Source organism: Uloborus diversus, chromosome 1 (assembly GCF_026930045.1).
Source record: "Uloborus diversus isolate 005 chromosome 1, Udiv.v.3.1, whole genome shotgun sequence".
Lineage (NCBI taxonomy): Eukaryota > Metazoa > Arthropoda > Arachnida > Araneae > Uloboridae > Uloborus > Uloborus diversus.
This window is the reverse complement of record NC_072731.1, coordinates 63,004,405-63,020,530: the sequence shown is the minus strand read 5'-3', so window position 1 is coordinate 63,020,530 and position 16,126 is coordinate 63,004,405. Positions and strand designations below refer to the sequence as shown.

At 31.5% G+C, this 16,126-nt stretch overlaps 1 protein-coding gene across 1 annotated transcript in view; it reads left to right on the top strand.

Moving 5' to 3' along the window:
* Window positions 1-700: 700 nt before the first annotated feature.
* The window catches only part of LOC129234612 (short-chain specific acyl-CoA dehydrogenase, mitochondrial-like), a 34,006-nt gene continuing 18,580 nt past the window's right edge, over window positions 701-16,126 (top strand). The window contains exons 1-4 of the mRNA XM_054868642.1: window positions 701-904; window positions 10,719-10,885; window positions 13,113-13,262; window positions 14,058-14,169. Coding sequence (XP_054724617.1) covers window positions 856-904; window positions 10,719-10,885; window positions 13,113-13,262; window positions 14,058-14,169 — 478 coding nt within the window. The 5' untranslated portion in view covers window positions 701-855. The remainder of the gene's footprint in view (window positions 905-10,718; window positions 10,886-13,112; window positions 13,263-14,057; window positions 14,170-16,126) is intronic.

Here is a 16,126-nt window from a genome sequence, read left to right as displayed (position 1 = left end):
TTATTTCTTTTTACTTATCGAATTCTGTAATCTTTCTACCATATTTTATTCCACCCATGATAAAAAATAAAAATGGTTTAACTAACATGGGCGGAATCTCGCCATGGACAATAGAATTAAAATTAGAAGTGGAAAAATGTATTAAATGAAATGATTGTCAACAGAAAAGAGCAAAAGAATTACCGTGCAACAGTACCAATACTAGAAATCAAAATATGAAAAGAAAACCAATAAATCTACAGTTTATGAATAATTAACGCATTAAGAATAATCACATCTTCAAAAACCGAGCACGAAATGTATTAAATGTATAAGGCTAGAATATCACCAAAACAATAAGAAAAGTAATGATTCGTTGCAAGCTTAATACCACAACAGAACATTGTAGCAAACAAGCTGGTTTCGTTTTTATCCGATTTACAGCGCCACCTTTCACCTATCCTAACTTTCCATTCCTTTCGTTTGTGGCTATCTTGCATTTTAAGAGAACTGATAAAAATGCTTCAAGACATGTATATAACTCCAAATCGACAAGCACTTTTCAATTTTTTTAGACTCCCTCCAAGAATTATTTCTGAATACAAGTAAAAAAAGGCAGTAAAAACCTCTCGAACATACCCAGTCGCTTTTAGTCGAGCATTACAACTTTACTGTTTACAGCGACACCTATCTATTACAGCTGTATCTTTGTTTTTGTGGTTTTTGTTTCTTTTTGAGTCAGCTTCTGTCCGGTTGTTGGGCTACGGTTGTTGATAATCGAGGGTGCAAAAAATGTGAATCTTGGGGCTACTTATTCGATTTTTGACCACTAGTAATTTAAAAGTATCAACCCAAATAAAATTGTTCTCAGGAAATATGGCCCCAATTTTTAGCCGATTTGGGAGTGGAATTTTGTCTCTTGCAGGTAGTATTTGTTGTTATCTATAAATTATTAATTTTCACTAGACAAAACTTTGTTTCAACAAGAAAGAAGTATTAAAAAATATTTTTAGTTGATTTTTGTTCATTTAGCGCAAACTATTCTGTACTGGTTTGTTTAGTTTTCCCATGATTAGCTTAACGAAAGCGTAAAATTTGTTAAACATTAAAAAATTGAGGTTAAAAAGGGGGGAGGGGGAGTGGAAATAAGCACACATTTGGACAAGAATCATCATATCCTATGTCCTGATATGTTGTTAACTGATTTGTTAAGATAATATTTGATGTTGAATGAGGAAGCATGTATTATACTTCCTTCTCTCTTACACATTTTTTTTCAATAGATGGTATGTGTTCAGAAGTTCAATCAGCCACTCATTCACTAATACATAAACACTAATTTATAAAATTGATTTTTTTCCACTTTGATGCTAAATAAAAGTGGATCAATTCATATATTTGCTTCACAATTATATAATTAATGGTGTAATAATTATATAAATAGTGTGGGTAGGGAGTCGATGATTTTATCAATTTTTTTCATCGGGATTTAACTATCAAATGATTAAAGAAAATTCATATTTTTTCATCATTCTTGAACCTAAGCCCAAAAAATTTCCCTTGAAAATTCCAAGTTTCATTGGTGCTGCTGTACTCTTAATCTACAAACTTTCTTCTTTATTTTAGACTTAGTAGCTTATACTCATTTATTATGTTATTCATTTCACTTTCTTTTTACAAATCACTAAAGCCTCCTAAAATGCATTAAATAAAATATGTACTAAAAGCTGGATTTTTTTTTTTTTTTGGGGGGTAACTGACATTTAAGGAAGAAATTATATAAGCTTCAATACTCCTTATATCCCTAGCATTCTTTGCCTTTAGTATCAAAATTGCTCTGTTAGGAATAGAAGATCTCTTGTAAGGCAGCTCTCCTAGTCCTCTAAGCACATTGTAGGACAGAAATTTAGTTGATGGTTTCTGGATTAAACAGAGTCTCATCTAAAAATCATAAAAAAGTTTCTTTATTGTAGTAAAGCCTGTTCAGGAATTTTCAAAGAAATTAAAACAAACTATTTTTAAAACTAATCAGCTACCTTAAGTGAATGGGTAGAGAAAATTGTAGAACATCATAAAATACTTTAACATGAAAAAAAAAAAAAAAGAGTTATAGATGATAGAGATATTAAATTTTTTTTACCCTATGTGTGTTTGTGTGTGTGTGTATCAAAATCCAGCGGATTGAAAGTTATTATCTATTTATCCTCATTGATTTTTCAAAATTTTGCTCCAATATCTTTTATGTACCATTTCTGGCATCATTTTTTAAGTTCAAAATAAAGAAATAAAGAAGCTGCAGTGTTTTTTGTCTAAAAAATCTAAAGTTTACACACAATATTTTGTAATTGATCCTGGCAAGAAGAGCCATATTTTAATTCCACTGCACAAACTTTTGAACTTTTTATTTCTATCAGTAGCGGCAATTCGGGGGGGGGGGGGGGGGGGGAGGGAACGACTGCCCCTCCCACTTTTTCCACCATCAAAGATTTCCTAAACGTTAAGATTTAAATTTCAAAACATTCTGGGGGAGATAACCCAATCATTAAGTCACCAAATATTGCTTAAAACTTCGCCTTTAGTACTTCAATTTTGAAAATTTTCCAGGAGAAAATCCCTGTATGCACTCCCTCCTTCCTTTAAATTCACAGATGACCTAAATTTGTGCTTTAAAGACTCCAGTTTGAGGGAGGGAAATCAGGAAGAGAATCCTGCTGGATAGCGTAAGACTGCGTTTTAACACTATAATTTAAAAGAAAAATCAGGAGATCTTTTCCTAATGGAAGTTCAAGACTGAGTTCTTAGGATTTCATCATTAAAAAAAAATACTAATAGAGCCTCCAAACCTTTGCGTTTCTCCTTAAGTCAATGAAAGAGAAGTCTGAAAAAACGTTTTAAAAGGCGTTTAAATACATTTTAATCTTTACAACATTTAAGTCCCTCTAAGTTTGCTAAGATGGGTTTAATTTGCATCTTTAAAACATCAGTTTAAGATTTTTATCTGGGAATAGCCTTCCTTACCCTTAAATCACCAAAGGCAGATTAAGCTTTGTTTTTTTAATGATTATTTATTTTTGAAATTGTTATTTATTACTTTATTTTAAAAGAAAAAACTTCTCCATTCCCCAAACATTACAAAACTATACTGAAATGGCATTTTTAAAACTGCAATTCCAAAACAGTTGTGCAGGAGGACATCAGAAGCTCTCTCCCCCCCCCCCCTTGTCATTCAAGTTAGCCTAAAATAGTCTTGAACTTCCTAAAAAAATTGCACCTGAGCTTTTAAGTCCCAGTCGCCGCCTCTGATTTCTATTAAAGTTGAACCCTGAAAACTTGGAGTTTTTTATTTTCACTAGCATCGAACAGTTCAGCCTTATTCAGGAGAGAACAAGCCGTTGCCGCAGTTGGCAACTTCTGGGAGAAGACGAATTCACCCTATTTCTGTGGGGGTTTTTCGTGGAAACTTGATATGAAAACTTTTAGATGAAGAAGGGCGGGGATTGCATGATTTGCCCTGGCTCAGAAAAATCAAACGTCCGGCACTGAAGCAGCATAACCGACTCTGATATTCTTTTTAATTTTCTTACATTTATATATTCATAAGTGCCAGATAACTAGTGATGTGGATAGGGTAAATACCCAGCGGGTTGGTAAATATTTTTTGGGTATTTACCCGGGTATTTACCCAAGGCCTGGGTAAATACCCAAAAACTGGGTATTTTACAAAAAAAATGCAAAAAGTGAATGGGAACTTTAAAAAAAAGCTAAATATGAAACATACATATGTATTACACAGTTTATAATATTTTTTATTGAAAGACTTGTTGAAATTACGAAAGAAACATATCGTGAGAACCAAAGAATCTTGCTTTTCAATGTCATAATTGGAGAAGTATTAGCAATTCAATAATGAACTTCAGGATTTCAAAATCATAATCTAGATTAGTCATATCCAAAATGAAAAAAAAAAAAAGGAAGCATGAGGGATGTTTGGAAGAATCAACTGAGAAGTCATTACCGTATTTTCGGGAATAAGCGCCGCGGCGCATACAAGAAAAAAAGTTAAAAAAATGACGGTGCGGCGCATATAGGTGCGGCGGATACAGTGTTTTTTTTTTTTTCAAGTTAAAAAAAAAAGTTGAAAATGCTGCTAACAGATGGCACCACATCGTTTGCCATCATTTTGCGTTCGTGCGTTCTTGGCTTATCTTTTTTTTACGGAATTTTTTCAGAGTTGCTTTTGAAAATGGCTTCTAAGCAATTGAAAAGTTATACTGCAGCCTTTAAGTTTAAGGTAATAAAGGCAGAAGCAATTGGAAATCGTTTTGCTGCCAGAGAGTTTGGCATTGACGAGAGATGCGTTTGCCGTTGGAAATTAGATAAATTAACCATCGAAAGTGATGGCCAATCGAAGGATGCCGAAGACAAATAGTGCAAAATGGGGATTTTTTAAAATATTTCATTATTGTTACTTAAAAATACTAGCGAGAAATAACAAAATATTTTTTATTTACATTTAATCCAGCTTTCTTTACTACTCATTGTGCTTTTAAGTGGTTTAATGCTGTGTGCACGCTTATGGAAGGTGCGGCGCTTACACCGGATGCGGCGCATACATTAAAAAACTTTTTTCTTTGAGAATATATTAAGATGCGGCGCTTATTCCCGAAAATACGGTAATACTATGAGATGTTATTTATTTTATTGATGTTTAAGTAATAACCTGGCAAATATAGAAACAGTTTTCACATTAATAAGCAAGAAAAGAAAAAAAAAATCAAAATATTGTTTTCTGTTGCTTTGCTCATTTGCACTTGCTCCCCAGTACTTCATGATTCAAACTATTTTTAATACACGCAATTAGTGATGTAGGGTGGGAAGGTAAATATTTTTTTGGGTATCTATCCGAAGGCAGGGTAAATAAAGCAGTGCTCTAGCAATTGCGCATTTTGCAAAAAATAAATAAATAAATAAATTTAAAAGAAAAATACGTGGTATCAAAAAGTAATACTTTTCTTTTTAAAACATAAACCGTAAAATAAAAGATTAAAAATATAAAAATTTATGTATTATAATTTTGGTACAGATGTGATATACCCCCCCCCCCCTTGGCGATAAAACTTTTTCCGGTAGCTCTAGTAACCCTGCAGAATATACCTGGGAAGTACAGATGTGAACTAATTCTTTTCGCACGTGTGTCCGTGGAGGTAGGTGCACATATGTTCCGCTCTTAGGGTGGTGTTGTTTGGTGCAATATACCTTACAGGAATGCTTATTTTGTGTTAGTTTAAATTCAGTAGTTGTGTTTTGAAGTAAAAAACATTAGAAAATGCCAGTTTCTTCAAACTTGAAGGTTAATTAAAAGTTAACTCCAACGTGGTGTGTATCTGTAACGTGCCATTGTCATATGATGTATTGTTTTAGACTGAGTGTGAATATTTATACCATATAAGAAGGTAAGTTCTTTATTTTAGAATTCAAAAAAAAACCTCTCACTTCCAAAATTCTTTGTTTTTACAAATCCTTGAGGGGTTCTTGTAGTATACATAACTGTGACCATACTCCGACTGTAATGTATATTAACAGTCGGAGGGATAACGGGCCGAGCGGAGCGAGGTCCTGGCGAGCCAGAGGTCTCATACTGCCGTGCTAAGCACAGATGTGGTATCTGCACATTTTATCAAAATTGAGTTATTGTCACCAGGTGGTCGTTAGTAATTTAATTTACCTGAATTTCAAGTTTTTTGGCGATTTGTGAACAGGAAATATTAAAAAAAAGCGCTACGAAAAAGTCGTAACTGCAAATTTGCTTAGTTTGCTAAGGCAATTTGAACGTAAGTGACAAATTTAACGCATTTTCTCTTGACAGCTTTCAGGTATTCTTCAAGAACTTGCAATCACCCCTGAAACCTGTCTAAGGCTTTTCTATAACGATACGACAGCTAAAAATGCTTTAATATAATCTTTTCCAAAAAAAAAATCACGAGAAGGTTTTTTTTACAAAAATAAAGAAAATTCACAAAAATATTTTGCTTTTTCACAAAAATAACGAAATTTCACAAAAATATTTTGCCTTTTCACAAAATGGGGACCCAAAAAATAAAACCTGGATCGACCCCTGATTACATTCTCTCCTCATTTTTTATCTTTTCAAAATTTGGCTCCCTCTTCAAAATATGCATTTTTTGGATTTGAAAGTGCGTTTGCCTAACTATCCATTTGTGTTGCTTTGTTGCACTTGAACTAGGTTTGGAGGAAATTTCTGCAAAAGATATAGGTAAATAAATAGTAATAATAAATTGAGTGACATTTCGTTACATTTTGATGTCATGCAGGGGCGTATTAGGGCAGTTCTCAAAAGGTGGGAGCAAACACAGACCTCAACTTTGAAGCTTCAACACCAAATAACTTTCATTTTAATTAACTCAAAAATTTTTGAGTTAAATTATTATACTGTATAGAGACAAGAATTGACATAAATTATGGAAAAAATGCTCTTCAAATGCCCTTAAAAAATATTTTCTTTGCTAAAAGGCACAATTTTGGACATACCAAAACATTAACTGAGCAAATGTACCATTAAAAAAAATTTTTTTTTAGTTATTTCCATACATTTCAAAAAAAAATTAAGGCCATGAATCTAACTAAATATTTTTTTGATAATATTTTCAACAAATTAAAAATTTAAACACAGATTATTTATGTTGTAAACAATTTTAGAAAAAAATGAAAGTTGGTAGTTTGATGTATGTCCAAAAGTTACGATCTTGACAATGCTATTATTTGAGAACTAAATATATGATTTATATGTTTTAAAGGTATTTTTCGATCCTCAGAATCAATTTTTAATTGTTTAAAAGTGTTTTCATAAGCTTTTATGCAGTATCTTAGAAGAAAAATAATTTTTCTTAAACATACATGTGAGATATCCAAATGGTGTTACGATCTTGACGCCGATAATTCTGACCGTTTATTCATAATTTTTGATGATCCACTGTCTTCTAACCTCAATAAAAAAAGTTATTATAATGTTATCTTATTTAATCCATTGTTGTTTTACATAATTAATACGTTACACATTGAACAATACATATATTACAATAGAAACATGGCTGGTTATGATCGTAACAAAAGCCATTTTGCGCTAAAATCGCCAAGCAAATCTCCGTTGGTGACAACACAGTATACGATAAGCTTAAGGTTACCAGAGGGGAATTCTAGTTTGACAAATGTAGTTTATCGTCAGCTGCACCAGTTTTGGCGAGTTTATCACCTGTGCTAGCAATTTTTTTTTCCCCCGCTTTTATTATTTTAGAATTTTTTTTCCTCTTCTTTCTTTTGGAAACATAATTTAACGATCTCTAAATAGAAATACGAATTTCTTTTTTCAATAATTTTTTTTAGACGTCGTTTAAATTCTTATGACATTAGAAAAAATATTCTTTACTAGCTTTTGCCCGCGGCTTCACTCACGTTGATGTAGTTTTTTTTCAATTGATTCAAATTAATGGTCATTACAGGCAGAGGTCAAATAGTTATCAAAACATTGTTTGTGTCTAGTTTCACCGACATTTCAAATTGCCTGCCCCCTTAAATGTATCAAAAGGTATGATTAAAACTGAAAATTAGAGGGAAAGGGGAGTAAATGAAATGTTTGCAAAACTGAGAAGAAACCCAAAAATCACAAAAAATAAATCACGAAAATGTTCAGGAGTTCTAAAGAAGTCAGTTTGGGTAATTCCCAAAGAATCCAATTCGAGTGAGGTCAACTATTCTTAAATAAAGTGAAACAGTTCCCTTATAATCCCGATCTCCATCAAATACATAATATCCAGCGCTACACCGACAATCTAAATTATTGTATAATGTGTAACTTCTTACCGTAGAAATCGTCCCAAAATAGGGTCAACAATGATGCTACCCGAACTGTTTCCAATAAACAGTAAAAATTTGGCAATTGTTTGAAATTGTGTGAAAAGACAAAGTAATGGAAGTTTTTGCGCTGTTTATGAATTTGCGAATTAGTTGGCGAATTATTTTACGTGTTAACAAATTTAAAGAAAGAAATATTAAAGAAATGGCGATATTTGGTTACATGGTGAAAACCGAGAAACAGTATTGCGTAGTCTTTAGCTTCAAAAACAGCGACAGTTGAAAAAAATGCGAAATGCCTTAGCTATTGAAATGATTCCACAAAAAAAGTTTGCCCAGATTCCAGCTGATTGTGATCACAGTTAATGTTTTCATTCGCTTAATGTTATCAGAATCACGAAGTCCCGGAACATTTGTATGTTAACACACGTTAAAAAAATCGGGTATTGTAATCAGCATCTTCGTTTATTGTTATCACTTTTTCATAAACTTTCAATTTTTTTCCCGTTTTTGTTCCTCAATTAACAGAAATACATGGGCAAACCTTGAAGAGGCTAACTTTCTGTGTAGCATTTTATAATTTTCAATAGCAGTTCAAATTTTTTCTAGGAATGAAGCTATAGAAATTTTGCCCCCAGTGACCAGACTCCCCCTAAGAAAACTTTCTTATACGCCTAAAAAAATTCAGTCGCTGGACATGTTGCAGGCATTGATGTAGGACCTCCATTGTTGCCATTACTTTGTAATCTATTAAAGAATTCTGTCGAGATTGAAAACAAAACGAAGTTAAGTTAAAATTTAAACAACAAGCAAAACCATGCTGTAAAATATAGAAAAGCTGAATGTGCTTTGAAACTGGTTTACGAATGTCAGGGAAAACGGTCATATTTTACTTCACCTATTACTATGTGATTAAAAATTGCATAATTTAGCTTTAACTTTTATAATTCAGATATTTCCATTCTGTTAATTTAATAATTTGTAATTTAAAACTGCGTTCAGTTGAGTTATTGTGGTTTTAATTTGAGGTTGCCAAAATAAATGCACCTTAATTGGAAAAAAATCATTATTTTGTGTCTCCTGGATTCTTTTCAGTTATTGTTATCAAATTGTATTTGTCCCAAAGTGATTACATGAAGCTACGCCTACATATGCCGATTCTCTAGATTTATTCCAAAAAAAAAAAAAAAAAATCTGGTTTTTGAGGAAAATTTGCAAATTTAGATTAATTTTTCTCAAAAAGTTTCTCTGTTATAATTATTTTTTTTATAAATATTAATTTTTTATGAATAAATTATTACTACTCGCACAGAGAAATACAACCTCTTACACACCTTTTAGCTGCACTGAAGAAGAAATAGAAAATTTTATAGTAGAAAATAATAAATTTGATTTTCACGACTCTGCTGTTGTAAAATTTGCAACAAAAAGAGATTTGTGTTATTTTGTTGGGCGAGTTACACGAGTATTGGTACTAAATGATGAGTATGAAGTCACCTTCTTACGACGATGTGAGCAATCATTTAGTTTTATTTATCCAGAAAACAATGATTCATAAATTCAATTCTAAATATTAATGTATACAGAATCTTAAAATAATTTCTGAAAGTTCAATTATCATGATAAAACACGTATACTTAATATTTACATAATTAATAAAAAATATTTTCTATTTCTTATTTTACAATTATATATCACTATCCGGGGCCTCCCATACCATGGGTCAAGCCTTCCCTTAGTAAGAGAGGCTTGACCCGCTAACCTAAGTTTTAAAAAATATTATTTTTATAAAAGAAAAAATGTATTATTTACATTATCGCATACATATTCCTGTTGCCAATAGAATGTACTTCAATATGTGCTATCATATGATATTTAAATTTTCAAAATAAAATTTACAAAAATGTTTATCTGAGAACGTGGTTAAGGTTCCCCAAGTTCCCCTAATATTGTTAAAAAGTTATGTACTATATTTTTGTGATACATTAATTCATCATTAATATAACAATATAATACCTTTTTATTTTATATCCATAAAATTGTTAGTTAAAGTACCAATTTTATTTCATATTAAAAGTGCCTGATTAAATATTAAATGCTGGTCAGAAAAAAAGAAAATGTCTAATGACTGTGTACCAACTAATGCATTTTTTAGTTTTAAATTGGTACATACTACATACGTGATATATCCCTCCCCCCCATTTGCGACATCTGATTTTTTGCACAAAATTGAAATACTTTTCTCGCCAATGAGGCAATATTCTTTTAAGCGTGGCATCCCTGGTGAAACTAACCTATGTTTGGCAATGTAAAGGCAATCTTAGGTCTTTTCAAACTTGTTTACTTGTTAAGCGTTTGCACGCTGCATAGCATCTTGTTTTTTTTGTGCAATATACCTCATCGGAAAGCTTATTTTGTGTGGTATCAAATTCAGTAGTTGTGTTTTGATGAGGAAATATTAGAAAATGCCAGTTTCTTCAAATTGGACCCTATGTTGTCACATTGACATATGTCCTCATACAAAGTTTTCTTGACAACACTTTCTTGGCGCCAACAGGAAAGAGACCCCATGGGGAAGGGAGTGTATCACATTAGTCCCCATCTGATATATATCAAAATATCGGATATTTTCGAAAATATCTTGATATTTTTGAACCCTGGTGCTAAATTAAAGTGGTATGCATTTAATGATGTACATTTTTATTCATTAGTCAGATTAAGGTTGTTATTAACTGCATTGAAATCTCTTGAGTAATGCATGTAATTTTGGGCTGATGCAATTATTTGTCAATAGTATTCTGTTGTGTTGTAAACATATCAAAACTGCTTTTTATTTGTTCTATGAATTACTTATTAATTTTTTCCTACAGGGCTCGTAAGATCTTCAAAGTATGCTGCTCTTCGAACTATATCCAACAGTTACAGTTTACCTGAGACTCACAAGATGCTACAGAAAACTTGTCGAGAATTCGCTGAAAAAGAATTACAACCAGTAGCTGCAAAATTTGACAAAGAACATTTATATCCAAAAGAACAAGTAACATTTCTTACAACATTAAAATGACAGTACAAATTTCAAAAGTGAAATTCAGAAATGTGCAGAATTTTTATTAACTTATTTTGAAAACAATTTTTTTCTTAAAAGTCTATAGTACCATGGTAACTTGTTAAAACTATAAATCATGTTATCCATAGGTAACTATAGGTCATACCCATTAATAAGTCACATGTTAGGTAGGAAGCCAAAAAAATGCTTAAAGTACATCCCCTGCATAAGAGTTGCATCTTGTTTTGCTCAAAACAGTTGTCATATTATTTGCCATGAGACATTGGGTCTTGCAAGTCAAATTCAGAAGATGGACAAATCGGTAAAAAAAAAATATATATATATGAAACTAGATTGGATTTACATTTAAAACCTTTGCTGAAAAAATCAAGTGCGCCCGATAGCGTCCTGATGTGTCCAATAAATAAACTATAGTTTTTTCTATTAATGATGTCTGTAATGTGATACAGTTAGTGCAAAGGTAGTTCTTTTCAAATGTATCTGTGATTTTTGACTGCTGTGTATACATTTTTTGTGAAGATTGTTTAATGTACAGCGGGCTGACGCTAAATCGTGATTTGACATACACGAAATGACTATTACGCAAGTTTTTTACGAGTAACAAAATTTAGAGCTAACATGAACTCCTCTCCCAATTTTTGAGAAACCAACAGTTTGTTAAAATGAAATTTTTTTAAACATTTATCCCAATGGTGGGACAGAACATTCAACTCATCATAATATAAATTTTCTTGTATTCAGGGCCCAATTTTGAAATTTTATAACATTAAGTTAAGACACATCTGTAAAAGATCCTGTTTAGAATTGTATTCCATACAGTCCACTGATTAGAGGGCGCTTTAGTTCATGCAGGGACATTGAGTTTTCCATAATTCTTTCAGTAGAAGTGTTTTTGTGTAACTAAATGTTTCGATCGTTCTATGGTCCCTGTGTAAACTGAGCAATTCTTAGTACTTGTGAGAAATGTTCAATAAACTAAAAGTAAGTGAAGTTTCTGAGAATATGTTGACTTTCTTTAACATGAAACCGAAATTCAATATGCAAACAATTCCTACAGGTCCCTTACAATGGAAAAGAGTGCTGATGCATATGCTACAGACTAAGCTAGTCTGAAGGTGTAAACTACCTAAGCAAAATACTAGATAGCAAATAATGACTGTGGGTGTTAAAGGCTACATTTCTATTTCTGTACATTTTATACATTTTTCTTTATTTTAAGCTTATGAATTAAAATTGAATTTGTTGTAATTTTCTATTGAACTATAATTTTGGGACCTTCCAAGGTTTTGTCTTTTGTCATGGAAGAAAGTGGACAACCCCCTTGTGCTTGCAAATGAGATAATTAGAGCCTTTAGCCCGATATGTTTTTTCTTTTATTGGTGGTTAGATAAACACTGGGACTTTCTTATGTTTGAGATTAGTGAATGGCTAATAAGTCCAAGTATCAAGGTTTTGTTTTATTTTCTGCATAATTGCTCGATCTGTGTTATCATTAAAACTATTTTGATCTCTATATATGTATGATTTAACGATACCCAATTTAACGATTTCCTCAATTTAATGATAAATTTCACTGCTTCGGATTTAACTGCATTGAATATCTATGTTCCTTGATTTAAGATAACTTTTTCTAGTCCCTTTGTTGCACTATGAATATAAAACAGCAAGGTAAAATGAAACAATTTATTAAAACATTCTCAATTCTAAAACACCAGTAAAAAGGTTAAAATTAAAGCTTGTAAAATCTGAACATGCCCACTCTTTCACAAGTACATAGCAATTGATAGCAATCACATCTCAGAAATGTACCGACTAAAAATCATTTTCTTCCCATGTTTAATCTTGGGTTTGCTTTTTTTCTTCGTTGCCAAATGGCGGTAGAATGATAGCAGTTCGTTGAACTTGGCTTCTCCTCGCAGCTTCCGGCGGTCGGTCGCTGAACCTTGATAACTTTTTCTAGTCCCTTGACGATCGGTAAATCAGAGTCATACTGTATGTATAATGTTATGAAGGGTACAAGAGAAAAGTCCTGTTAGTCAGCTGTAATATGTCTGAAAATATGTGGTACTAGGGACCTCCACAAAATGGAAAACACTGAAATGCATTTTTCTCAAAATTAACTTTTTTGACTAATGGGGTTTCCTCCTGCATCCTTCATATATAGTGTACACAGATAATTTGTATAAATCATTTTTAGATCAAAAAGCTTGGGGAATTAGGTCTGCTAGCAGTCACTGTGCCAGAAAATGCAGGGGGCGCTGGATTGGACTATTTAGCATATGCCATTGCTATGGAGGAAATTAGCCGAGGATGTGCCTCCTGTGGTGTAATCATGAGTGTTAATAATGTAAGTTATGTATTTAACTGATAATGTGTTTTATTACAATTATTTGCAAACTTAACAATTATGAATTGAAATACTTTTTTTTAAGTTAAAAGAAAATTTTATTTTTCATACTATTACATGCTATACCTAGTAGGGAAAACAGCCAGAATAGGTAGAAATAGAATTCTAGATTCTTTAGAAAGTCTGTATGTTTTGCATTTAAGAGAAAATGGGGCAAAAAAGTAAGGAATTCAATTTTTAATCTAAGAGCATAATTTGTGCATTATAAATGTAAAATTCAAATTCATTGTAGAAAAAAAATGCTTCAAAACAAATAAATGCATAAATAAAACTCTGCAAATGGTTTTCAAAACTGCTTGAATCGAAGATTCCATCTTGGGAATATTTTAACCATGTTTCATTTAGCCATTAAAAATTCTAATGCATCAAATTTGCATAAAAAATTTTGGATTTTTGATTGAACTTTTTACATGCTACAAATAAAAAATATCAACCTAAGTTTTCCCTTTTATTTTGAAACTTGCTGTCTGAAGTTAAATTTGGAATTTTTAAGTGTAATATTTTATTTTTTAACATTTGCTTCTGTTCTTCATGATAAATTTTATGGCTAAACTCATGTAACTTTAACTGTAACAAACACTTTTTTGATTTTTAAAACTGCTAGAAACTTCTTAGCAGACTGCAAAAAAGTTTCTGCTACTTGATTTACTTAGATAAAAGTTTTATATCAGTTGCTTTTGGTAGTGGGTTTGAAATAATAACTCTCTCTTTCTCTCTCTCTTTTTTTTTTTGTAGTCCTTATATTTAGGTGCCATACAGAAATTTGGAACTGAAGAGCAGAAGAAGAAATATCTAAATCCTTTTGTTAATGGAGATAGAATTGGTTGCTTTGCTTTAAGTGAACCAGGTATATGTTTTCCCTTTAAGTTAAGAAATATTTTAAAAACCAAGTGAATTGTTCACTTTAAAATTTTGAGTGAGCCAAAATTTAGTTTTTTGTTTGGTGTTAGGAAAAAAAAAATATTTTTTTAAATGCCTATCTGAATGAGTTTAAAATTTTAGAATAACAAATATTATTAACAAAATGTTTACCTTCTTTTTCCAAACACCCTTCTTTTTGGATAGACTTTCATGCCCAGGTTCATTCTTTTGCATTGAAAAGGGGGGGTACCTTGTAACTCTGAAACATGTGTCTGCAATTCATATTGCTATTTCTGCAATTTCAACTGTTACTATGTTTTCGACTGGTAGTAGGAATTGTCTTATTATCATTCTTAACTTTTAATAAAAAGCAGAATTTTTCCGCAAGTGCATTTGTTTATAATTATTGCTTTAGTTTCCAAGGAAAAGGAGATTTTTCAGCAGATTATTTCACTTGACTCCTCTTGCTCTGCCACTGGTACCAAATTATGAGAAATCTATTGACCGAAACAGTACAGGAAATGAAAACAATATTAAAGTAGTAATTATTTAGTCATGCATTAAGTATTTTTATCATGGTAATGCAAGGAATATGAAACTTGCTAATATTCCCAGCATGGTTACAATATAAGGCATCTACTCTGTCCATATGGTGATGCAGTTATCATGCATACAACTATTAATATTTAAATCCAGACATTTTCCTAGTTTAGACATCATTCAGCAAAGGGATTGGACCCCTGGACTATTTGAATGAATGCTGGACATCTGATAAATACCTGTTATTTCTACTTTTTATGAAACTCTGAGTATTAAAGTAATGCAATTTTAAATGAAATGCATTGTGTTTTATAACTTAACATTTCTTGTGTGATGGCATTGCCATCACTGTGCCTCATGCATTCAACTAATGTGCAATTGCTAGTGCAGCATCGAATTCATTCATTTTTTCTTTTAAGAGCTATCTGTATTATTTCCTTTTTCAGATGCTGTTTTATTTTTGAACATAGTTTTTCTTGATTCATTCATTGCAGAAAATCTCTTGCAATAACTGTTCCCTGACCTGAATCTTTAACAAGCAGTAGAATTTCTTTGCTGATAATTTCATTCTTTTTTGAGGGAAGCAATCTTTGTTGAAAGAGGAATGGATGACTTATCACCTTTTAGCTGCGGAAATATATTTTTTTTTTAAATCTAGATTTTAATTTCTCAACTAAATTAAGAAATGAAGTGATTCACTGCAGTTGCTCCACATAATTTTCTATTGCATAGACATTTACAAAATTAGCAGTAACAAACCAAATTTCTCTATGAAAAAACTTGATTTCTGAGATTATTCAAATTTTATCAATTCCAGACTATGAACACTATAATACACTGCAATTGTTTTTGATACCGGATTAAAATTTTTCTTCTTCAACAACATTCGAGTGGACACAGAAGTAAAATAAAAATTAATAACCCTGGGAAAAATATCGGAGTTGGAAAATATTTCTAGCATTATTATTCCACTCTTTCAAACATAAAATTATTTTAAAGAGTATATTAGCCAAATTGCAAGCCAGTGGCAAAGTAAAGCCTTTTAACTGCTGAAACCTCAGCTCTAAGTGAAATAAAGGGAAATTGACTGCTATCTTTAATAGAAACATTTATTTGAAAGAAAAAAGTAAAAATATGCATTGTTATGTAGGAAATAATAATATTAATGAATATTTCTAAATTTTGAAATTTTGAATTGTCATATTTAATTAGAAAAAATGAAAAGATCAGGGGGGGGGGAGGGACATTCATTTATATCAAACTATTCAATTTTTATCGATTTTGTTCTGAGTGAGAAAACTAATCTTTGCTTATTTTTGCTTCTATTTTATCTATAATTTAAATTCTTTTTGTATTAGAATTAGTTTCATTAAAAGTATCAACCTTCCCAATACAGAAAAAGA